Genomic DNA, 25,899 nt, shown 5'->3' with positions numbered 1-25,899 from the left:
TGCCATGAATTTAAATTCAAATGAGTGCCTCCTTGAAGACTACATGTGATGCAAATTTGAGATCCTTCATTAACTGTACATTTTTCATGCCAATGTGTTGGTTAAACTCAAGGAACCTAGGCCTTGAATCCCCTTCATCATCAGATGACCCTTCTACACTCCTCAATTCATCACTGTCCCCATGGTCTGAGTCTTCTTCACCATTTCAAACTCCCTCAACCTGCTTGCCCCCAATTGCTCTATCTATTCCATCATCCTCCATACCAAAATCTTCATTTATTTCATCATCAGATTCAGAAAAATCACTTAAATTGTAATCTTCATCATCCTCCAATTCAATTGGAACATTAACAATTTCAAATTGGCCATCAGCCTCAATAGAATCATATTGGGATTGAGGAGCTTGAGCATTTGGCATAGAATGTGAATTTCCAAGGAGTGACAGTGGACATTCATCCATGACTACAAAACAAATTAACAAGAACATTAATATAAGAGCTGGAGAGAAAAAAAAAAAATATATATATATATATACATAATAGTGGGAGAAAAAAAAAACTTGAATGCAATAAAAGGACAAGTCAATTAAGCTCACCAAAGCACACATGAATACAACAGTGAGATATATAAACGTCACATGAAAGCGGACTAAGGACATCAACAAATATGAATGTTAATATGACAAAAATTGTCACTAGTCACTACCTGATTAGATGAACATTGAATATGCATTCAGTAGCTATAAGATAAGGTGTAAGCCACAACCAGTTAAAAAAAAAAGAAGGTTCATAGCTAACGTGCAAAAAAGGTGGGCAGCAGTTGATATTAGAAGCCTCAAAGAAACAGAGCAAAGCAAATTGAACTAATTCTCAAGTACGAGTAGCAACTGGTGCTCTAACTGGGCGTGGTAATTCTAAGCATTTATCATCCACCTAATAGAGCTTTAACCAAAAATTATTCCACTCAGTGCCCCACAACAAGCCTCTAACAATCAATTTTAATTAAAATTAGCTCATTGTAAAAGTTTTTCATCTAACACAGTAAGTCATATCTCTTTCAAGCATTTAATCAAACAGCTTTATAGCATACTCAAAAGCAATAGCTCTATAGCATACTCAGAAAATCAAACAAACAAGAATTAAACCAACCCAAGAATTAAACAAAACCAAAAAATTGCAGAGAATAATGATGTTAAGAAACAACAGAAAAGCCAGGCTAAATCCTACTCCTGGGAAATGCCTACACAAGTGAATCCAATGAGAATAGTAATGCCACGTTCAAATTTGTAATTTCAATTAGTTTATATGAAACAATTTTCTTATGCAATTTGTAATTTCAATTCGTTTATATGAAACAATCAAGCACACATAAACCCAGCCATGAACATTATTTTCAAGTAATTGCAAACCCATCTAAAATCCTACCAAACAATGAAAACCCATTAGAACACTGGTCATATCCCTCTTAGGCATTTTATCAAACAGTTGTATAACATACTCAAAACCAGTTTTAAACAAATGAAAATTTCACCACAGCCAACTCTACGCAATCCACCACAGATCTTGAAACACTTGGATAAGTGTAAAGTGTAAAGGGTAAGCCCGAAAATTAAACCAAACAAAAAATATTGCAAAAATTTGCACATGGAGATTGAGATTAGAAAAACAGAGAGTAGGAAAAAAACAAAGAGCGTGCCAGTGGCAAGGCGATTGCAGGACAAAAACTCCGGCACTGGAGAGAAGGTTGTCACGACGGTTCAAGATTCTGGTTCCACAGTCTATTGTCTTCCTCTCTCTGAACCGGGCTTTTTCTTTCCCTCCCAACTGAGCTGATTCACCTTTGTAATTTTTGTGTGCTTCTCACATGATTTGAACGTTAGTTTTTTAACACCAAAGTAACAGATGTATTAATTTGGCAGGAATGAATAGTTTAAGGAGTAAATTGGCCATATAAAAGTTGAGGGGGTCTTTTGGCCAGTGGTTGAAAGTTTAGGGAGTATATGGGTATTTTTCCCTATTAAGATATATTTCACACACTTTTTACATATTCTATACATATCCTAAATTAAATAACTAAATTAAAAAAAATAATAATCCCATGTTCATCCATCTTCCAAAAATCTAGCATACCTCTTCAAATCTCAGGTACATGTTCTCCTATTTGAATTCAAAATTTTTTTTTCCTTGATTTCAATTGAAGTTTTATTCTTAACTTTTAATCATTATCTTTTATTTTTATTAAAAAAATTAATTGTTCAAAATTCTTTCTTATTCCTTAAGTAACCATTGATATTGCCAGCAAAAAACAAAAAGAAAAAAAAAAGAAAGAAAAAAGTTAACACAACTTCAAACTTCCATCCATTATCATTAAGCAGTTATAATGTTCTCCCTCCATCCCTATTCTTCATAGTAACAACTATTTTTGTATGTTTTGTAATGAACTTCCAAGATAAAAGTTTACAATCAACGAGCAAGGTACGTGAAGTCCATACTACAAATGATATGCCACCATTTTAAAGTCCCTTCATGTTGACAACCTGGCTGCTAAAGTTCATTATGGAGTCTACATTCCTAACAAAGCAACATCATCTCTAGAGGTAATTATTTAATGTTATCTGGATCTAAATAAATATATTAGAATATATTGTGGGAGTTGGATTTAGGAAGTGCCTTCCTAAGTTTAGTTAACCCAAAGTCACATGTTTAATTTTTTAGTGCATTTTGGGTAAGAGATAAAAAAATTACTAAAATTAACTCAAAAAGTAGGAGGGCCTTAGAGTAATACTTATTAAAAAATATATAAAAATAGTAATATTAGCATTTTAAACCGAATATATAAGTTGATAAAGTAATTTAAAAATTCAGAGTAGGTATATCTTTTAGGCAATATTTTAGGGGAAATAGAATATATTTTTACCGGATCGCAGGGATATGGGCATTTTTGAAGTGAAATAAAATAAAAGAAAATTCCCAACGGATCCTTAATAGTAGTATAGATTAACTGTAAAGCCCTTACGGCTTGACGAAGCTCTGGTTTTCGATTCCAGGTTTGTACACGCACTCGATCTATGCGATTGTCCTTTTGAATTTCATTTTCCATGTCTTATCAATTCCTTTTGTATTTTATTTTTTGGGTTTTAGGGATTAATTTCATTGACAGTTTAATTGCATTTGATTTTTTTTTTTTTCCATTTGATTTTGAATTTATTTATTTACTTTTGAATTCAGGGTTTAGTGTTATTTGGTCTTTCACGAGGTTGGGTTTTTGTTGAGGCTTTGTTTGGTTGTATAGAAAATTGAGGAAATGGAGAAGAAACTGAAGTTTTTTAAATTATCATTTTTTTTTTGAGTAAAAAGAAAGAGCTAACTAATCTATTGGAGTGAAGGTTTTGGTTCCTTAATGTCCCAGTTTGTGAAACATGAATTAATTTAATTTCAATTACTTTTCTATTATTACGTTCCCAGTAACCAAACAGAAATTTTCAAGTTGGTTGTATTGTAGAATTGGCAATCTATGAGCCTTGGGTATATACATCTAAGCTTGGTTGTTGTTTTCTGGCGTCACTGTGAATGAATGGTGTACTGTTATGTTGTCATCATGCAAAGTGTGGTTTGAGATGCAATATTGATTATTCTATTGTTGGCTTTATTCGTGTCTAGTGAGCAAATTTATGAGTGTGGGGGAAGGGATTTCGAAGTGGGAAATAGCTGGGACTGTGAGTGAGGAGACTGGAGTGGGAAGGTCCATGGAAGGATCTTCAAGCGGGCAGCATTGTCAATCTGGGGAAGCATTGGCGGAATTGCAGTCTTTTGAGCAGGTGGAAAGTGGAACCCCATCCACATCACCCCTTGACTGGGAAACTGATGATGATAATGAAGAAGGTATGCTTTTTGTTCCATTACACACTTATTCCTCTCAACCATATCTACATATACAACCATATCTACATATACAAATGGACTGAAATAGTCAACCATTTTGTTATTGTTGAAGTTGTGAAACTAATGGCTTGTCAACGGCACAACAGAAAAGGTGTAATAAGAAGTAATTTAAACATATATGATATATTTTATAATTAACTAATTAGTAATTCAATGTTTCTATAATCAAATATGCATAATGTAAAAAAGTAAAAAAATAAAATAAAATCCCTTCAAAAGGGCAATCAATTAAGCAATCTAAAGGTATATAGCATTTTTTTCTTTACTTCATCTTGCATCTTCTGAAAACAAAATAAATTGGGCTTGACCTACATTGATGAAAAAGTATACGGCTAGTAATGTCACTTTTATTTTGCAGCTGTTTGATTGCCTACCCAAAAGAAAAGGAATCTAACTTTCAAATAAAAGAAAATGTTATAATTTTTTTTTAAAGGTTAAAAATCTAGATTAAAATTCGTTTTAGCAGAATCAAGGTGTTCTACAAAGGATTATAACTTTGTGAACTAGGTTAAGTAGGGTGGTGGTGCAATTGTTTTCTCAGCTTAAAATTTTGAGTATTTATATTGAACAATGTGGAGGTGAAGCAGTAGTTCATCTTGCGATTTTTTGTGGATTTTTTTGATTTTTTCTTCTGGTAGTGAATTTGCTCTTGTGATTGTGGTGATGTGTTCTCTGTGACGTTCTTGAACAAAAGCATAACAATTTTTACAAATATCCCTTTTACATCTTGATTTCTATGTTTTTAATCGTGAAATTGATGCGGTGGGTGCTACATAAAGGAGCTAACTTCGGGTGGGTAAAGTAACAATTTTCAAACCATAGGTAGACTAAGTGAATTCGAGCCTAACCTCAGGTGGGTAATTAGTAATTATTCAAATACTTTATTTTCTCTTTGGTTGGTTTTTACCGTCTTAGCTGAAGCTTATTACTCACAATACACTTCCAATTCAATTATTGGTAAAACACAATTTATAAAGTTGGTGATATTATCTGATGTAAGATCTTTAAGAATTTAACACTACAACAAATTTCTGGATGAGTTTTAGAAAAGAGTAAATCTTGATGGCTGTTTGGGGCAGAAATAGGGAATAGAATAGAAAACAAAATAAATAAAACACTAGGTAATCACACCTAGGTAGGAGAAAACAATCACACCCTCAAAACTTAAAATAAGCTGCTGGGATTTTATTTAATTAATCTCACTATGAATAATATTGACTACAATAAAGTCTTTATTTAGGATCTTGTTAATTAAATCCTTTCCTAGAAGGACTAGAACTTGATATAACATATTCCTAGAATGACTAGGAATACTAATAACAAATAAAAAAAGACTTAATAACTTCTACACCAAATAGGAAAAGGACTCAAAACATAAAATAAGACTCATGGGCCTTTGGTATAGCCATGGACAGCCCATTCCAAGTTTTTGGAAATCACCAAATTGCCCTTATTCTAGTGCAACTTAATTAACTGTGTGTTTGAGAACAACTTATTTAGCTTTTTTTTGAAAGTGTGTTAAAATATACTTGCACTTCAAAAAATGAGGTTTTAAAAGGCTGTACATGAAAGCTAAAAAGCAAAAGCTGGCTTATAATCTGTTCCCAAACGCCATAAAGCTGGCTAAATCACAAATGTTGAATCTTTGTATATATAATCTTATTTTTCCTTGATCTCTTTCTTGTCCACATCACTATCTTGTGAATGTTAAGTTTTCGGTATTTGTCAAATGTATTGTTATTAAGCCATCTTACTAAAGTTTGTTATTACTTTTGCCTGTTCTTTTCTTTGATCAAACCATTTTTTAATTAATTGTTCACGTCTTTAATAGGGCCAAAACCTTCTGAGTTGTATGGAAAATATACGTGGAGGGTGGAGAAATTTTCAGAGTTAAAAAAAAGAGAACTTTGTAGTAATCAATTTGAGGTTGGCGGCCACAAATGGTACAAGCCCTGGAATATGTCGTTTGTCATACTTTTTTTTACTTTGTTTTTTTCATATAATTATGAAGTGTACAAATATGCACAGAAATATACTATGAATTTGCATAAGTGTATATAAGCATTTCTACATTCGTTTATGTACTTTATATGTACCTTGTATGCATATAAGTGTATAAGTACACATGCTTAACATTATTATGCATCAGGCAGTTTCATCGTCTCTGAAACTCATTTGAAATTTTTTACTTAATTTCCTTTATATGCATCTCTAAATTCTATAGCATCTAGTCCAATGGAGAGAGATACCATGAGATTGTTTGTATGTCACATTGCAGGCGACTTATCATTCATCAAAAGTGATGAATGTTATAGTGGAAAATTTGAAATCCTTCCATATATACTCCTACAATTTTTACAATTAATTGCAGAGAATAATTATTTAATTATTAGAATGGTGTCACCATTAGATAAGTTCTTTGTATTTTGTAAAAAATTGGGTTTATTTTTTTCCTTTTCCTTTTCCTTTTCTTTTAATCTGAATTAAAATGTATGCTATCATGAAAAACCTGTTTGTGCATGTTGAAGACATGTATTACTTTGATGTTGTATATGAAATTATTATCTATCACCCATCGCAATGAAGCTACATATGTTCATTTTTAAATGTCTACATCCTCTGTAATATAAGGTGGATGTGGTATAGAACGATGATAATTGTGTCTGTGTTCTTGCTACAATTCATAGAGTTTGGTAAATACAGTAATACAGAAGAACATATATTGCAAAACTCTTAATTACGTTAAAATTTCCAGACCATTTAGTCTTGACCTAAGCATTCTTAGGGTTTGGTAAATACAATAATATAGGAGAACATATATTGAAAAACTCTTAATTACATTAAAATTTCCAGACTGTTTAGTCTTGACCTAAGCATTCTGCTCTTTATGGCAGGTACATTTTAATGTATCCCCAAGGAAATGATGACTGTCATCCTGCCATGTTTCTTCCCAATCAAACAAAAAAGTTTGCCATCCCTCCACTTTTCCATCCCTCCAACCAAATGAAGCCTTAGTGATAAACCTTCCAGATATAATACTCCTTCAGTTTTTACTATTAATCACAGAGAACGATTATTTAATTATAATAATGTCACCAGTGGATAATTTCTTCCTATTTGTAAATTGGGTCTATATTTTTTCCTTTTCTTTTAATCTTAATTAATATTCATGCTAGAATGAAACACCTGTTTTTGGATGTAGATGATTTGTATTACTTTGATGTAGATATATCACATTATTATTTGTACCCATCACAATGAAGCTACATCACATGTTCATTTTTCAAAAGTCTTCATCCTCAGTAATGTGAATTAGTATTAAACAATGATAAATATGTCTGTGTCCTTGCTAGTTGCAGCAATTTGTAGGGTTTGGTAAATACAGTAATATAGAAGAACATATATTGCAAATCTCTTAATTACATTAATATTGTCAGATCGTTTAGTCTTCTTGACCTAAGCATTCTGCTGTTTATGGCAGGTGCATTTTAATTTATCCCCAAGGATGTGATGTCTGCCATCATCTCTCTTTGTTTCTGTGTGTTGCTAATCATGAAAAACTACTTCCAGGTTTGATATATTAAAAAAGTTTGGAATTTTCTGGTGGTTATTATCCTTGGTTATATGGTTGTAATCATGTAGCTTTCTTTTGTTTGTGAAACAGGCTGGAGCCATCTGGCACAGTTCACTATAGCAGTTGTGAATAAAGATCCAAACAAATCTAAATGTTTTGGTTGGTTGCTTAATTACTGGTTAATAGTTGTGTGAAGTTATTCTTTCGCATTAGTGCAAGTGAGTAAATGAAAATTTTGCAGATACATTGCATCGATTCCAGAAGAACAAGCATGACTGGGGGTGGAAAAAAATCATGGATTTGACAAATATGCCAGATGGGTTTGTTAATGCTGACACTCTTATAATAAGGGCACAAGTTCAAGTCATCAGGTTGATTCATAAATCTTTTTCCATTAGTGTTTGATCCAACAATGATTCATTTTTTGACATTTTGATTGGTATTTATACTTCTTTATGACATTTTGATATTGCAGATGAATGATTCTTTTTATGATAGTATTCCTTTTTTGTTCAACTCTGTCATGGTGATGTATGCTTGTCCTATTTGGAGTTATTTGGGGGCTGTTTAGTAGCCAATTTAAAAACTATTTTCAATTTTAAAAAAGAAAAAGAAAACACTTGCTGAGTGTTTGAAGATATTGAAACAACAAGAACCCAATTGTCAGCTTTGTTTAGTGGTTCTTTATTTGATTGGTATCGAGCATGGGGATTCATTTTTACCACTTCCCTACCTAAGTTTATAGAGTTGTTGTCTCTATGCATACAAATTTATTCTCTTGTATTCCTTAGACTCCTTTGTGTCCATTGTACATGGAGTAGTCTTTTTGCAAAGAAAGAAAGAAAACGCTTGCTGAAGGTTGTTTGGTTCAGTATTAGAGCTGATCTTCATTGATATGGCTTAATAGGTCCTCTCGGCTGTGGGTTGCAACTTGCAATCATGGATTGTCAATTGGGCCTTCTTTGTCTGCCTCTCCACCTAGTCATGTTTCCTCCTTTCTCGAGTTCCTAGTCGCGTTATCTCCATGTGGCACTTGTATACATCTTTAATTCATTCATTTTGAATTTTCGATTTGCTTACTGAACCTTCTCTGATTATACATTACCTTCCCATGGCAAGAAATTAGTTTAAACTAGACATTATGCATGTACCAATTTGAGTGAAATATAATATTATTTATTTTAAGATGACACACTGTTGAAGATGTTAAGCTTCACTTTGGCATTATTATTGAGGTATGTCTGTCATCATAAATAATAAATTCTACAGTTGATTTTGCTTGCACTTTCAATCTAAGTTAATCTGAAAGGTGTTACTTGTTCATTGGGATCTCTTTTATTTATTTATTTTTATTTTTTATAGTTAATTAATGCATTTTTATTGATATAGAATGAAAATTGTGTTCATCTAAGTTGATCTGGAAGGTGTTACTCTTTCATTGGGATCTCTTTTATTTCTTTTATTTATTATTTTTTTATAGGTAAGTAATGCATTTTTATTGATAAAGAAAGAAAGCTGTGTTCACAATGATAAACACAAAGGCTCATACGGATATAAATAAATCAAGTGGATGGGGTCTCGTCCTGATTGTACATATGAGGTTTGACCCCCGAGTCACCTCCCTTTCGAGACCTGTTTGCTTAATTATGGATTTTGAGGTGTAATTGAGTGGGTGTGTTGTATTACTTTCTATGTTCAATTTGTGGTAGTTATTCATATTTTATAAGCATTTATTTTTGGCTTCTGGTTTGTAGGGAGAGAGCAGAAAGGCCTTTTCGTTGCCTTGATTGTCAGTATAGGAGAGAACTTGTTCCGGTGTATCTAACAAATGTGGAACGGAATTACTGGCGATTTTTGGAAGAAAAAAGAAGCAAGCTTGGGAAGTTGATATACGATAAAGCAAGGTGGTCAAGGTATTGTGTGTTTACCTTCATCAAATATAGTCTAGAACTCTGAATATAAGTGTTAATTACTCAACATATCAGTTTTGAGGATATGGTGTTTTCAAGGCTTTCTTATGAAATGATCGTTTGGTTCTTATGCCCATGGATATGCCATCGTGTTGCTTCTGCTGTGTGTTTTCAATGTGTTTTGGCATATGTATATGTGTCTTCTTGTTTTGTTGAATATATTTCAAAGTCAACCTTAATAATATTATTAATCCCCCTTCCCTGGATAATGCTTATATTTTGTGGTGGCTACTAATTATTAACTTTAGTTACATTTCTGTTCAGTCTAATTTTTTTTAAAACGGATCATTTGTTATTGTTGCAGTTTCCGTACCTTCTGGTTGGGAATTGACCAAAATGCTAGGCATCAAATGTCCAGGGAGAAGATAGATGTGATTCTAAAAGCAGTTGTGAAGCAGTTCTTTATAGAGAAGGAAATCACATCTACTTTTGTAATGGATTCCTTGTATAGTGGATTAAAGGCTCTTAAAGACCATACTATTTGTAAGAAAGGGAGGCTGAAATTGTTGGAGGCTGAAGAAATGCCAGCCCCCATGGTTCGTGCAGACAAAGACATGTTTGTATTAGCTGATGATGTCTTATTGTTACTTGAGAGGGCTGCCATGGATCTGTTGCCTCCAAAAGATGAAAAGGGTCCACAGAATCATACAAAGGTGAGTTGCTGAAACTATGTTTTGTGTCAAAACGTCTTTTGTAATTATGGAGTTGTGTATGGCTGATTAACATGAGCTTGAATGTTGGGTAGGTTTTGGTTTTCTTTTGCAATTAATTTGTTTTCTTCTCTCTCTCTCTCTCTCTCTCTCTCTCTCTCTCTAAATACGAATTAATAATGTATAACCCTGTATGGAGATAGAAGAAAAAAATAGAGTTTTTGAGACTAATTTTATGATCACCCACCGTATAACTTTTTTTTAACGTTAAGTAATAATTTATTGAGAATGAAAGAGAACATGAAGAAGTGAAGTGTACAGTACTAGTGTTCCCAAAGTGTACAATTAGAATTAAAAATTAAAAATGAAGTACTGACCACAAGAATTCCAGTGGCACTCGTAATCTTTGGATGACTGAGCAACCCTTTACCTTTATTTACAGGACGGAAACTCTGGAGAGGACTTCAACAAAGATTCTATTCAGTGTGATGAAAGGCGTCTTACAGAATTGGGCCACAGAACCGTAGAGATATTTGTCCTTGCCCATATTTTCAGGTTGTTCATTTGATACCATACTATTGCTTCTTCACCAATAAAGAAAAACTGTACTTTTGCTTCTAAGAAGTTCAAACTCTTTCCCTGTGTGTGTGTTTTCAAGTATTAATATCTTTGTATCTGTTGATTGCCCTTGTGTCATTTCTTTCACTATTTCCAATTTGCAGTTTCAAGCTTCCTGAAAGTTCTGCATGTTCTTTCTTTGTTATCATGACCAACCTTCAATAATTGTCAATTTTAAGATTCATATCCTGCTGATTTTTTATATTGTGTCGTAATTACTGGTGTTCCAATTTCAGTTTCCTTGCATCTTATTAAGCAAGTCGATATTGCTATGATGTCTATAAAGTTATTAGTGTGCTGTACCTTTTGAACTCAAAGTGGATTATCAGCTGTTATGTTTCTAAAGATCAATGTTTTAATGTAGCTGTCCTATTTCTTTAAAAGTGAAATTTTTACTCAATAATCAATAATAGCTAATGGGAACTTGCACAAAATTTTGAGCAGTTTTTTTATTTATTAAGATCTCAATTTATATTTTTACATGAATGTAAAAATGATTAAATCAGTAACCAACATGAAGAACTCCAATTTATATTTTTACATATAGTGATCTTCGTAAAATGTCCTTTATTTTATAATACAGGTGGCATGGCTTTTTATTAGAGTCTTGTTTGCTTTTTTGAAAAAGACGAGTTTAATATAGAAAATTAATCCTTTTCTTTTAAAAAGTTTCATTTATTTTGGGATAGTCCAAACAAGAATCTGTGGTACTGAGGGAGTAAATTATTTGATGATTTAATCCATTGGGTACTGAAATTGTTTACTTGCTAGTCTGTTCCTGTATATACCCTAATTTTTTTTTTCTCCGTACATGCAGCAATAAAATTGAGGTTGCCTACGAGGAAGCTGTTGCATTGAAGAAGCAGGAGGAGCTCATCCGTGAAGAAGAGGAATCTTGGCTTGCTAAAAGTGAGCAGAAGGCAAAACGTGGAGCAGCTGAGAAGGAAAAGAAATCAGAGAAAACAAGGTTTTAATATTTTTAAACAACTTAAATCTCCAGAGAGTTTGGTCAATTGAATTTGAGTTTTGTGTCTTCAATGGTTCAATGTTTTTCTACTGGAAAAACGATGATATTGCAGTTAATGTTTGTCAATGCAGTGACATTTATTTCTCTGTAGAAGTGGTTTCAATATAGCTAATCCCTTATTACCTAAAAAAAAAGAAGCTAATCCCTTATAATGAATAATGTTTAAAAAATTAACAAAATGTAAGTGCTTAATTATGTGGGGAATACGCTTTGCTCATTATCTAAATTTTTAGTCATGTAACCAGATTTTTAACTTGACTGCTTATGCTTAGGATCCTTTATTTTTTGGAGGGTCAACACGGTTGTGCAACAAGCTAGCATATCAGACCTGCCTATAGTCGGTAGTAGTTAGTTGTGGGTGTTTGGATTTATGAAAACTAATTATATAACTTAGTTTTCATTACCCAAAACTCAAAAATCATGTGTTTCACCGATTGATTTTTGAGTTGAGTTTCCATAACTCAAAACTCAAAATTTTGAGTTACGGAAATTGAAAACAAAATTTGGATGTTTCCAAATTTTGAGTTAAGTGTTTCAATGACAATATTGTACATAACTCAGTCATAGTGAGACTCGGGTGAGCGTATTGTCAAATCAAACCAGTATGTGACCGTTGGGAGCTAGCTCTTTATTTTATTTTATTTTAGCTTTTCAAGCGGCTTCTCTTCTTAAAGTGGGCCCCACCACTTTTTGCATTATTTGAGTTTTAGACATGAGATATGCAATTAAAGATATGAAACCAAATAAATATTTTCTAGAGTGAGTGAAAAAGTAGAGTAAGAGATATGAATTATGAAAATTGAGTTTGAGTTATGACTTATGAAAACTAAGTTATGAGTGATTTTCAAACCAAACACCCTTCATTAATATTAATGATTAGTTTTTCCAATATTGGGTGATATATCATGCAAGTTGTATTGTTGCATGCAAATGTATTTAAGATTTAAAAAGAGTTTTCAACATAACCCAATACAGTATTTTAGGAGATTTTAAATTTGCCACAAATTTTTGTTCCTAATAAAGTACCTTAAATCTTGGTTTAGTTATGCAACGCTGAGAAATTGAATATTAATTGGTTTGAATGATAATTTTGTAGTGATTGTTGAATACCCACTGGCCACTAGAATGGCTGGGTTTGTGTTCTGTACCCACTTGATTGGGTCAGTTCGTATCTGTACCCTAACATTTCTATACAGCCCAACAAGACAAAGTAAATATTTGGAAATTGGAGAAGAGTTCAGTAGTTTGATTAGTTTTAATTAAATTGTCTGACTGTTCAAACCTTAAAGTCAAAACTAACGTGTAAAAAAGTTGTAATGGAATTGATTATTGTATACTGCCAAATGCTCATAACTCCTTGCCTATGCAGTGTTGTGTTCATGGAGCTAAATTTAGGGACATCGTGGTTTCTCTCTTTTTCTTTTTTCTTTGACACTCAAAAGGATTCATTAAAAACAACAACGAGGCTACAAATAGTTGTCCCCCTTAAAACATCAAACACAAATTGGGACCAGCGGACAGAAGATCAGCTTGCGGAATTGGAGCGGGCACAAGCTCCCTTTGTCGTGTTTTTAGCCGAAATATGGATAGACAAAGCAAGGCTAAAATTAGTTCAAAGGCGTTAGACTTTAAAGATAAATTTGAGGTACCAAGGAGAAATTGTGGGGGGGGGGGGTTAGTAATTTTTTGGAAAGCAAACTTTGATCTTGAGGTTGAAACTTTTTCCAAGTATCACATTGACACTACTATAAACAAAAACAAGGAGGATGAATGGAGGTTTACTGGTTTTTATGGGGAGCTGGATACGCAGTAGAGACACGAAGCTTGGGCTAAACTGCGTAGCTTAAGAAATAGGGGTCCATCACCATGGCTATGTGCAGGTGACTTTAATGAAATTACGAAGCAAAATGAGAAAATGGGAGGGAGGATTCGGCCTCACAACCAAATGCAACTATTTGGAGATGTTTTGGATGAATGCCGGTTCATGGACTTGGGTTTTGTTGGAACTCAATACACTTGGCACAAACATTTTGTCGGGTATACAGTTTAGGAATGCCTTGATAGGGCAGTAGCGACAAATGAATGGTTCTCCTTATTTCTTGGAACTAAAGTCCACCACCTTGATGTCATCACTTCGGACCATAAACCTCTTTTGATTGCACGAGAAGGTATGGATTGTCAAATGAAAAAACCATTTCGCTTTGAGCATATGTGGATGTCTAATGCAAGTTGTAGCAGAACAGTTGAAGCGGTTTGGAGGGAAGACAGTGCTGAACCGTGGGGCACTAGAATCATTGAAAAAGTAGATAAGTGTGGGAAGGAATTAGAAAGCTGGAGTAGAAAAAACTTTGGCAATGTTTGGCGTGAGTTAGAGAAGGAGGCAAAGGAGATTAAGCGTATGAGGGGGTGATTCTAAGCATATGAGGTAACTTGAGAAGGAGATTAATTTATTAATGGACAAGGAGGCGAAGATGTGGGCTCAGAGATCACGGGTTTTGTGGCTGAAAGATGGAGACAAAAATACACGATTCTTCCATAGTAAGGCATCACAGCAGAGGAGGAAAAACTATGTCAATGGTTTGTTTGATGATTTGGGTAGTTGGAACACTCATCCCACACAGATTTCTACCACCATATTGAATTTCTACCAGCAGCTATTCACTTCAAGCAATCTGAGTGGCTTTAAGGCAGTTTTGGACTCTATTCAGCAATGGGTAACGGCTAAGATGAATGATTTGCTTATTGCTGAATTCACTTCAGAGGAGATTAAGAAAGCTTTAAAACAGATGGCACCACTCAAATCTCCAGGCTTTGACGACATGCCACCATTGTTTTAGCAAAGCTATTGGTCCTTGCTTGGGGAAGACATTGTTCAGGCCATTTTGGAGTACTTGAATTTAGGTTCATTACCTCCCTCCCTTGGTCATTCTTTCATAACTGTAATTCCTAAAGTCAAATCCCCGAAATATATTTATAAATATAGGCCAATCGGTTTAAGCAATGTATTATATAGAATTCTTACAAAATTTTTGGCTAATAGATTAAAAAAGATAATGCCACAACTTATTTCAGAACATCAGAGTGCTTTTATGTCAGACAGGTTGATTACAGATAACATACTGGTTGCTTTTGAGACACTCCACTATATGAGAAACCATTGCACTGGCAAGACAGGCTTTATGGCTCTAAAACTAGACATGAGCAAAGCCTGCGACAGAGTTGAGTGGCAATATATGCAACAAGTGTTGGTAAATATGGGTTTTCATGAACATTGGGTTAAACTTATGATGGAGTGTATTACCTCAGTTACATATTCAGTCTTGATCAATGGGGAACCCCATGGACACATTGTTCCCACTAAAGGTCTTCGTCAAGGAGATCCCCTATCTCCATACCTCTTCCTGATGTGTACAGAAGGATTACATGTCATTATTAATTCAGTTGCAAGTAAGGATGAGATTCGGGGGGCGTCTATTTGTAGATCTAGACCTAGAATAACACATTTTTTGTTTATGGATGATAGCTTAATTTTTTGTAGAGCCAAGGAAGCCAAATGTCAAAAGTTGCTAGACTTGTTGGCGATCTATGAAGGAGCTTCGGGGCAAAAAATAAATAGATCAAAAACAAACCTCTTCTTCAGGAAATCAACACCTCAAGACATGCAAGAAGTGATCAAGCAAACTCTTGGTGTCTCGGTCATCCATCAATATGAGAGCTACCTTGGGTTACCCTTATTGGTAGAAGTAAGAAGGACAGCTTTGCAAAGATAAAGTAGCAAGTGTGGAAGAGGTTACATGGCTGGAAAGGTAAGCTTCTATCACAAATAGGGCTAGAAGTCTTGATTAAAGCAATGGCCTAAGCACTCCCTACATATACAATGTCATGCTTCAAGCTATAGGGTACTCTATGTCATGAAATCGAGGCACTTATTCGAAAGTTCTTTTGGGGACAAAGAGGAGATAGCCACAAAATCCACTAGATTAAGCGGCAAGAGCTGTGCAAACCAAAAAGCCAAAGGGGTATGGGCTTCAAGGATTTATCCTTGTTCAATGATGCATCTTGGCAAAACAAGCTTGGAGATTACTGCATGATGAGCATTCTCTATTTTATAGGGTGTTCAAGCCAAAATTCTTCCCGAATTGCTCAATAATGCAAGCTAAGGTTCCAAGCACAGCCTCTTGTGCTTAGAAGAGCATTATCTATGGTAGGGAGGTGATTAGGAAGGGGGCGCAATGGAGGATTGGAGATGGACATTCAGTCAGAATTTGGGGTGATAGGTGGATTCCTGAGAAAAATAATCCCAAGATTATATCTCCGATCTTGCACGATCAGGCAAATGCAAGGGTGAGCCGTTTGATTGACCAACACCAGAGGATTTGGAAAGATGATATCCTGGAGCATACATTCTATGAGTTTGAGGCAAATTGAATCAGAAAAATTCCATGGTGCAAATCTCAGCAGCGAGATGTCTTGATTTGGCCGTTTACCCCTGATGGGGATTACTCGGTTAAATCAGGTTACAAATTTCTGTAGAATGAGGTGTTACAGCAGCAATCAGGCCCCTCTAATATTGATACAATGAAGCCTTTGTGGACAGTGTTTTGGGGTCTTGATGTTCCTGGCAAAATCCGTAATTTCCTTTGGAGGTCTTGCCAAAATTCCCTACCAACTAAAGACAATCTGATGCGAAGAAAAGTCATTCCTGAGTATTGGTGTGAACAGTGCAAGTGCCACAAGGAGGATGTGTTACATGCATTATATAGTTGTCCTAAGCTCGAAGACATGTGGAGTGAGAAACCAAATTGGACCCACAACTCATTGAGACAAGCCAATTGTTTTACAGACCTCTTTGGCATGATCTTGTCAGAAAAAAAATGAGCCTGAATTATTTGGGTTGATGGTTTGGGATCTTTGCAATCAAAGAAATAATATTAGAATGGGAAAATCTACCTACACTCTTAGCCAACTATTGGAGAAGGCAGTGGAAAGGAAGCTCGAAGTAACAGCCCCTCACCAGACTCGTAATGCAGCAATAGCAGCTTGGGTTGGCTCGTGGATAGCTCCTGATCCGTCATGGTACAAATTTAACTTTGATGGAGCTATTTTTGAGAAGAAGGATAAAGTAGGATTTGGTGTGGTCATTTGAAGCTCAGAGGGTTTGGCCATGGCCTCGCTCTCATAATTAGTCTCTTTACCTTACTTTGTAATTGAGGTTGAGACTTTTGGCAGCAAGGAGGGCTCTGGAGCTGGTAGTGGAAATTAGGATTGAATGAGTTGTCTTGGAGGGTGATTCGGCAATGTTGATGCCAACTTAAAGAATGGTACTCGTTCTCTTGCCTAGTTCAACTATATAGCAAACGACATTTTGTTTCTAGCTTCATATTTTTCTGATTTAAAATTCTCTCATGTAAGTCATTTTTGTAATAAGGTAGCTCAATCACTTGCGAGACAGGCACCTCTTTATTCACCTTTGTTTGTTTAGATGGAAGATATCCCACTAGATGTCGAACCTATTTTCATGGTTAATCTTCTTAGTCTTGCAAATTAATAAGATAGGTCTTGATTCTCAACCAAAAAAAAGAAAATTTGGGGACATACAGCACAAGGAACATGGAAAATTTACTATTTAAAATTATTTTTAGAACCATTTATTTAGTTGTCAAGTTTGCAAAACTATTTTGCAAACTAGCATTTCGAGGCTCTAAAACTTGAATTTCTAAGCCTTGAGTTCCAAGTTGTGGCAGTTTGATGTGGAAGAAAAAATCCACATGGAACTTGAGTCTCTAAGACTTGAGTTCCTACCATGGGTTTGTGCGTGCTGGGGTATGGGTTTGTTCCTGCAATGGGTCTTCTTCTTCTTCTACTTCTTCTTCTTCTTCTTCTTCTTCTTCTTCTTTGTAAGCTTACTCTGTATGCTTACTTTGTAAGCTCTATGGAACTCGAGTCTTAGAGACTCGGGTTCCATGTGGATTATTTTTCCACATCAGCTTGGAACTCGAGTCTCTAAGACTTGATTTTCTTCATTGAACTCGAGCCTCTAAGGCTCGAGATACTAGTTTTGCTAGAATATTTCAAAAATATGCCAATTAATGATATAGTTGCTAAAATAATAGTAAATGACAAGTTCCCCTAAGGAACAAAGCCTACAAAACTAAAAGAGCCCCCTTTGCAAGAGCATGGGCAGTACTTTTGGCTTCTTTTCTAGTCCAGACGAAACAAAACTTGGGCAAGGTAGAAGATATTACTCTTTTATCATTTATTTTTTTGGTAGAAAATGGAATATCATTAAAACTAAATAGCAAAAACAGGTTCAAAACACTACCTGTTACAGTACAATCCACGACTATCAGCCTCCAAAATAGAAATAAGGTCCACAAGTAGACCAATTAACAAGTCAAAGCCAGAATCTGGTTTAAGACCGAAGTTAGCAAGCCAATCTGCACTTCTGTTGGCTTCCCTGTAGACGTGACTAATGCTCACTTGGGGAATCTAGTTAACCAAGTGCCTGCAGTCATCCATAATTAAGGACATAATAGTGTTAGATATAGTTTGGTGATTAAAAGCATCAACAATGGCTCTTTCATCTAATTCAATAACAACATCTTGAACATTCCTTTGCTGACATAAAAGGAGGCCATCTCGAAGAGCCCATAGCTCGACAATGAAGCTGCTTGCTATGCCAATTCTTCTAGCAAAACCTCTAATTCAGCTGCCATTCTCATCTCATAGAAGTCTTCCGACACCAGCCAAACCCGGGTTCCCCATGGATGAACCATCAGTGTTTAATTTCAACCAGCCACTACAAGGTTTTTCCCATCGCACCTGCTTCAAAATTTTACGTTTTGTCACCAATGACTTGCCAACACAGTGAAAGTATTCTAGAGCTCGGTGGTTAATGTCCAAGGCAAGGCTTGATTTTAAGTTATTGTTCTCAAATAGCAGCTGGTTCCTGCCTTTCCAAATTGTCCATATAGCAAACATAAAAGTTTGATTCCAAGGGACTTGTCCTGAATTTCGAACACCTTTATCTTTACAATTAGACATAAGCCAATCCTGGAGGTTAGCCGAGAAGAAGGCTGTTTCTTGGTAGTTGATGCCCAGCTGGTACCATATTGCCTTGAGTACATGATAGTCTCAAAGGGCATTGAGGATGGATTCAAAGTTATTGTGACAGTGAGGACAAATGTTATCAACTTGCATCCCCCTAGCTTGTAAGCAATCTCTTACCCTGATACTCTTGTGCATGCATTTCCAAATGAAAGTTTGAATCCTCGGCAAAGTATCTAACTTCCAAATCCACTTCCCTTGGAAAGCTAGATCAGGGAGGGGCTCATTAGCAAGGAGATAAGCACTTCTGAGATCAAAGGAACCTTTGGGAGAAGGTTTCCAAGCTAGTTTATCCTCATTCCTTACTACACATGAGAAATGGGTAGCTTGAATCTCTCTTCTAACATCCTCAGGTACCTCCATTTGCAACAAGTTCTAATTCCACCCATCCAAACTAGCAACATCCTTAATTTTAAGCATATTAGACTCGGTGGTTTGTGGTCCTTGGATAATACTTTTTAAAATTCCTACCTTGGACCAACTGTCATGCCAGAAACTAAGACTACTTTCATACCCTGAAACCTAAGTGATTCCTTTCTTGAATACAGCTTCCCCTTTCTTCATGCTTCTCCAAGTGCGAGAACAAGGTAGACTTGCTTCATTCCAAGAGTTTAAGCGCTGATTAGTGTAGTACTTCAATCTCAACACTTTTGCCCATTGAGACTCTCTCTCCATGTGAAATCTCTAGTTTAATTTAGCAAGTAATGCCGTATTTCTGCCCTCGACAGCTTGGATGCTCAGCCCACCTACATCCTTAGGGGTAGTGACCTTCTTCCATCCCACCCAATGCATGCTTTTCTTGTTGGTTGAAGAATTCCACAAGAAATTCCGATTAACTTGGTCTATGCCATCTAGAATCTTCCCTGGGAGCTGGCTGCACTGCATTACATAAACTGGGATGGCTGAAGTGGATGCTTGGATTAAAACTCCACCCAACCAAGGAAAGGAGGTTTGCTTTCGAACTTGCAAGTTTCTTTTTAACCTTGTCCAACACAAAGTTAAAATCCTGGTTTGAAGCACCACGATGTTTAATGGGGAAGCCAAGGTAATTTCCCAAATTAGGTTTAGACTGAAAACCAAGAATGTCACTCAAAGCTTCTCTGTCATTAGAATACACTCCAAGGAATCACTTTCATGATGACATTGGTTAGTCCCTCCCTACATGCAGCCTGAATACCCAAGCTTATTGCTGAAGCTTTAGCAACGACAAAGGAGCAACATTTTTATTCTATAGTTTGGTTTATGCTTTGATGGAGTGGAGTTTTGCAGTTTCATGCTACAAATCAAATAGTGAAGTGAGGACAATGGTTGCTCTAGGAATTTTTTTTAGGAGGGTCACTAAATAATTTAAATTACACAAAATTTAATAAAAGATAACTTGATAATTAAGTTCACAAAAAAAAAAAAAAAAATCACACACAAATACATGAAGTATTACAAGATTTTCTACTAGCAAAGAGAGAAAAAATTGATATGAGATAAAATGAGTACCGAGAATGCTGAGATGAGAGTAATAAAGTGAGAGAAAGTCTAAAATGATAAAAAAAATGGAGAGAGAGAGAGAAAGACGAATGATATTTGTTACAACTATAAGCTGAGTAGTCAAGAAAAGCAGAATTGTTGCCACTATAAAGCCAAAGAGAGCATAACTATTAGCACTGCCAGGGAGAACTCATGACCACAATATTTCTCTCGGTACCCTTTTTAAGAAAAATGAAATTGGAGATTATTTTTATGTAAGGGGTTGAACAAATTACAAATTTGAAATTAGGTATTCTTATTTATTATTATTTTTTTTAATAGCCTTTTGTTGAATAATTTGCTCACTTCTTGTTGTTTGGTCTAGTTTTGTTTTTGTTTGGTAATTTTTGTTGTTTTGTGCTAATTTTTATTGTTTTATTAAGCCTTTTTCATTTTGGTTTAAGGGGTTAATGATTATGTTTTGGAAGCCATAATTATTTTGAGTAATGTTATATCCACAACATTTTTAACAAAGAGGTCGGATTATGTTTGGAGGCATAATTATTTTGGAGTAATTTATATCTATAACATTTTACAACAAATTTTATGACAAATATTATTGGTGATAAAAAAGTTAGTAGTATTGACCCAAATTAGAATCAGTAACACTTATACAAAAGATTTGTTGTGAAATTATTGTGAAATGTTGTATTGTAGTATTACTTTTATCTTTGTTGAACCCAAATTCTTGTGATTCTTAAGTTAGGATGTGTCAAATTTAGTTAGTGTCAATAGTAATTTTCTTTTTTGCAAGTACATATATACATTTTTTACAAGTTAGGGTAGTCTTGTGACCATCCTAACATAAACATGGAGCCGCCCCTGCGTGAGGAACAAAAGAGAGAGAGAAAATAGATTCGCATATGTAGAGTGAAGAGACAAAGGAGACAAAAAATAGGAAAAGAGTAAGAGAAATATTGACCCTTGTTTGAAGGGTGGACACAGAGGTGAGTTACGATTGTATACTATAGTGAATCTTAGGAAGGCAAAGTCATGCTTTTTAAACTACGAGTAGACAATGTGCAAATATGCCAAACCAAATAGGGGTAATGTGTAATTATCTCTAAATTTTATATTTATCCATGATGGATGATGAAATCTTGTGACAGATCACAGTTAGTAACCCCAAAATAGAGAATTAAAAACAAGGGTGGATGCCTAGAGTATTGTATTTCAATTATCACCTCTTGATGTTTTCATTGAAAACATCCCTGGTTCAACTAAGGATCATATGAGAGAATAGTTAGTTTTGATGACTTATAGGTGGAAGAAGTGATGGAAAATGATGTGTTTATAGGGAGACAATGCATATACATTCCTTTTCATCCCCCCCCCCCCTTCCCCCTCCCCCTCTTTTTTTTTTGAATGAAGACATCTAACATTCAACTAAGGATCTAATGAGAGAATAGTTTTGATGGCTTACAGGTTAAAGAAGTGATTGAGAATGATGTGTTTATAGGGAGACAATGCATATGGATTACTATGTTGTGGGGAGATTTAAGTTGAATGATACCTTCTATTATGCATTGCAAACTGTCAACCAAATTGCATATAGATATTAAAACCCAATTGGGAATTGTTGTCTATATATGTATATACATTTAGGTTTGTTGTATATACATGTAGGTTGTCGTATGCATCCATTCATAAAAAAAAAAAAGGATGCATATGATAACCTACGTGTATATACAACAAACCTAAAGAGTTAAAGGATGAATAATGATTGAAAGAAGAAAAAAATTGAGATTAAAGATCTCACTTGAGCAAGGTTGCTTCTTGCTCGAGTGAGGGGGAGGGGGCGCTAATGAAATACATGTGAATTTTTAGGTTCTAAATTAAATTTCAATTTCTAAAGAGCTTGCTTAACGAGATATTCTCGCTCGTGTGAGAAGGGTAGTTCACTTGAGTGAGACAATTGCAGTAAAAGTGTTTACTACATACTTTTGTAAAAAAGAAGAGGAAAATGATGGCTTTTGAGTCCATAATGGCTAGTAATTGTTTTGGCAATGTTTTAGAGGGCTTGCCCCAACTTAGGTGACCTTCCAAGGGTACATTTACAATGACAACTCTTCATTGTTTATGAATACACTTCCATATTTAGCTTGAGTTTTTGCTTGTTTGTTTGTTTTTCCGAATTTTGTACTCATTTTTGTGAAAATTCACAATATTCTCCTAGTTTGCAATTTGTAGAATCCTTGTGTATTTTGAAAATAATATGACCACAACCCTTTAGCAAACTTATTCAAGTGGGGTAAATATCATCTTAAAGATAACGATTTATTCTTACCTATAAGCCAATTTGTATTTTGTTATTTCCATTGATTTCCCCTATATTCCCCAATACGTAATTTCTTTAGTTGGTTATTTATTTATTATTGTGTAGATACTAGGGTTTATTTATTTATTAATATTATTTAAATTTTTATTATTATTTGTTACATACATGCTATTCGGTGGTGGCTCCACATTTATGTTATAGTGATTACAGGATCACCCTGATTTGCTAAAAAATACACACACACACACACACACTCACTTGAAAAAAAAATTAACATATTTTGACCACGATAATTAAAATGTTAAACACTCTTACTTGAGAATCACATGAATTTGGATTCAACAAAAATAAAAGTAATGCTACACTCAAAACATTTTCACAATAATTTCACAACAAGTCCTATGTGGTAAGCTGTTACTAATTCTATTTGGGTCAATACTTACCTTACTTTTTTACCCACTAATAACAATTTGTCAAATAAGATTTGTTAAGAAAATGTTGTGGACATAGGATTACTCCAAAAATAATTATGCCCCCAAACATAATCCGTAACCCCCTTAAACTAAAAAAAAAGGGCTTAGGTAACAACAATTAAAATTAACCCAAATAACAACAAAATAACCTAAACAAAAACAATACTAGACCAAACAACAAGTTAACAAATTATTCAACAAAAAAACCTATTAACAAAAAAAAAAAAAAAAAAAACTGTAATCATTCAAATTTGTAACTTGTTAAACCCATTACATAAAAAATCAGTGATTTAATTTTTCCTTTAAAAATGTACCAAGAGAAATATTGCGGTCATGAGTTCTCTTTGGTGATGTTGATATGCTCTCTTTGACTTTACAGTCACAACAATTTGGCTCTCTTTAGTGACTTGTTTTGTAATTGTAGCAAATATTATCTGCCTCTCTCTCTCTCTCTCTCTCTCTCTTCTCTCTCTCTCTCTCTCTCTCTCTCTCTTCTTACTATCATTTTAAATTCTTTCTCACTTTATTAATCTCATTTCAGCATTCTTAGTTCTTACTTTATCTTATCAATCAATCTTTTTCTTTTTCTCTTTGGAGGTAGAAATAAATTGTAGTACTTCATGTATTTGCGCCTTTTTTTTTTTTGGGCGATGTTGATATATTCAAGTTTTATCTTTATTAGATTTTGAATAATTTAAATTTCTTATTGACCACTCTAAAAAAAAATTCTTAGAGTTGCCATCGACATTATTCATTTTATATGAATGGTTACTTTAGTTTTGAACTAACACTATATGTTAATTATTTTTAGGACTTTCATAATGGCAAATGCATGTAAAAATGATTAATCTAAACAAGGTACTGATTTTTGCTTAGAGTCTTATAGCTAAATTGACAATTTCTAGTATTTTCAATGGAAACATCTAAGATTAAAATTTCTCCCATCTAACTATTGAATTAAAAAGAGGTACATTTTTTCCCCTAGTCCTTTATCTTTGTTTGCATCTTAACATATTGGGTCCTATTGTTCCTTTTTGTTTTTGTGGTCATTTTCTATTTTCATTGAACAATATTTCTAGTCTCTTTGCAATTTTAGTTTGCAACTTCTTCACAAGATTTCAAGGAATAAGAACATTTAAAAAGAAAAAAAAAAACAATTGATGAAGATCAAGTGGAGATTTAAAAAATATAATTCTTATTCTTACATATTGAAAATAGAACCGTATGGCTCGACAATGGCCATAAACTGTATTTTTCTACCAAATTCTTTAAGAACATTATGTCTATTGCTATTGAAGAAAAAAAAAAAAATGATGAACCGATTTCTCAATATGAGATTACAAAGGAAATTCAAGTTGAATATGACAATACAATGACAAACAACTCTAGAAATTGTGATTGAGTTCTCAAAAATTCAAAAGAAAGTAAGTTTAATAAAAAAAATAACGGTTACTCTAGTGAATTTTACGGGCCCTTGTGAACACATGGAACGTGAGCCAGCCAGAAGGCTAGTGCAAATTCCTTTGATAATGTAATTAGGAAAAATGGACCATATAGGTACAAATTGATATCAACACATGTACTTTGAGGATATAAAAGGTAACTCGACATCACATATCTTGAAACATCAGCCAGAAGGCTAGTGCAAATTCCTTTGATAATTTAATTAGGAAAAATGGACCATATAGGTACAAATTGATATCTACACATGTACTTTGAGGATATAAAAGGTAACTTGACATCACATATCTTGAATTGTCCAACATGATAATACTACTTAACGTGGATAGAACATTGAACCTAGCCAAAGCCTTATAAAAGGTATAAAAAAAAAAAAATTTATTGTGTGGACTGAACCGATTTGGGTTTACCATTTAGAAAATGAGTTAAATTATAGTCTCATGTCACTCCCTATCACATCGAGTCACCTATAAATGAACGCCCATTTCTCTAGTTTGAATTTAGGCTTAAATGCAACAAAAACCCCTTAACATTTGGGTTAGTTGTAAACTCTCCCTTGAGGTTTCCATATCCATCAAAGTAACTCTTGAGACTAACTTCCGTTAGCTCTTAAGACGGAAAAATCACGGGACCTCATGTGACCCTATTAAGAAGTGACCATATTAAGAAAACCCACCAATTGATTTGTGCCATTGGACACATGAAAGTTAGTTCTATAATTCAACTTGGCAGATATAAAATTTTAAATAGTTATAGGAGAAAACATAATTTTGGTCCTTATGTTTTGAGGTCAAAGTCAATTTGGTCATTACATTTTGGCAGGAGTCAATTTGATTCCTGTTATTTTCAAGTTACAGTCAATTAACTCACTAATAGAAAATACCTATGTGGCTAATGATGTGCATTACTGGCACACTTGAAACTTACATGGCGTTAGAATAGTATTAAAAAATGCCATGTTAGTAATTTAATTTTTTTTAAAGTAACGTCAAAAAGAAAAAACAACAAAATCAAAATTTATGCTAAACTAAACTAAAACCAAAGTGTAAAAATAGCAATGGAAAGTAGAAACAACTCGCCACGGTAGAATTTAACTTTAACTTTTAAAATCAAAATTAACTTAAGCATTCCAACAAATTCACATAAACAGCAAAATCAGCCTCACGATCAAAACTGAACAATCAATTTTTAAAATGAAGAAAAATTAAAAGGAAAGAGTAATAGTGGCACCAGAAAAGAAAGAACAGAACAATAGAGACGAAGAAGGTAAAAAGAAGGT

General features: G+C 34.2%; 1 protein-coding gene across 1 annotated transcript; it reads left to right on the top strand.

The window, feature by feature from the left end:
* Positions 1 to 2,891: 2,891 nt before the first annotated feature.
* LOC112003269 (TNF receptor-associated factor homolog 1b) lies at positions 2,892 to 11,873 on the top strand. The gene is made up of 10 exons (XM_024035454.2): positions 2,892 to 3,046; positions 3,660 to 3,881; positions 5,773 to 5,884; positions 7,423 to 7,511; positions 7,606 to 7,674; positions 7,757 to 7,886; positions 9,270 to 9,428; positions 9,790 to 10,138; positions 10,578 to 10,690; positions 11,571 to 11,873. Exons 2-10 carry the CDS (start codon positions 3,671 to 3,673, stop codon positions 11,725 to 11,727), a joined length of 1,389 nt encoding a protein of 462 aa, XP_023891222.2. The 5' UTR covers positions 2,892 to 3,046; positions 3,660 to 3,670; the 3' UTR covers positions 11,728 to 11,873.
* Positions 11,874 to 25,899: the final 14,026 nt, after the last annotated feature.

Source organism: Quercus suber, unplaced genomic scaffold (assembly GCF_002906115.3).
Source record: "Quercus suber isolate HL8 unplaced genomic scaffold, Cork oak 2.0 scaffold_407, whole genome shotgun sequence".
Lineage (NCBI taxonomy): Eukaryota > Viridiplantae > Streptophyta > Magnoliopsida > Fagales > Fagaceae > Quercus > Quercus suber.
This window is presented reverse-complemented; position numbering and strand designations above follow the sequence as displayed.

Excerpts from the sequence above, each read along its gene's own strand:
- LOC112003269 (XM_024035454.2), top strand. The coding sequence starts at position 3,671 with ATGAGTGTGGGGGAAGGGATTTCGAAGTGGGAAATAGCTGGGACTGTG. Across the intron at positions 3,882-5,772 it reads TGATGATGATAATGAAGAAG|GGCCAAAACCTTCTGAGTTG; the intron begins GTATGCTTTTTG and ends CGTCTTTAATAG. Across the intron at positions 10,139-10,577 it reads GTCCACAGAATCATACAAAG|GACGGAAACTCTGGAGAGGA; the intron begins GTGAGTTGCTGA and ends CTTTATTTACAG.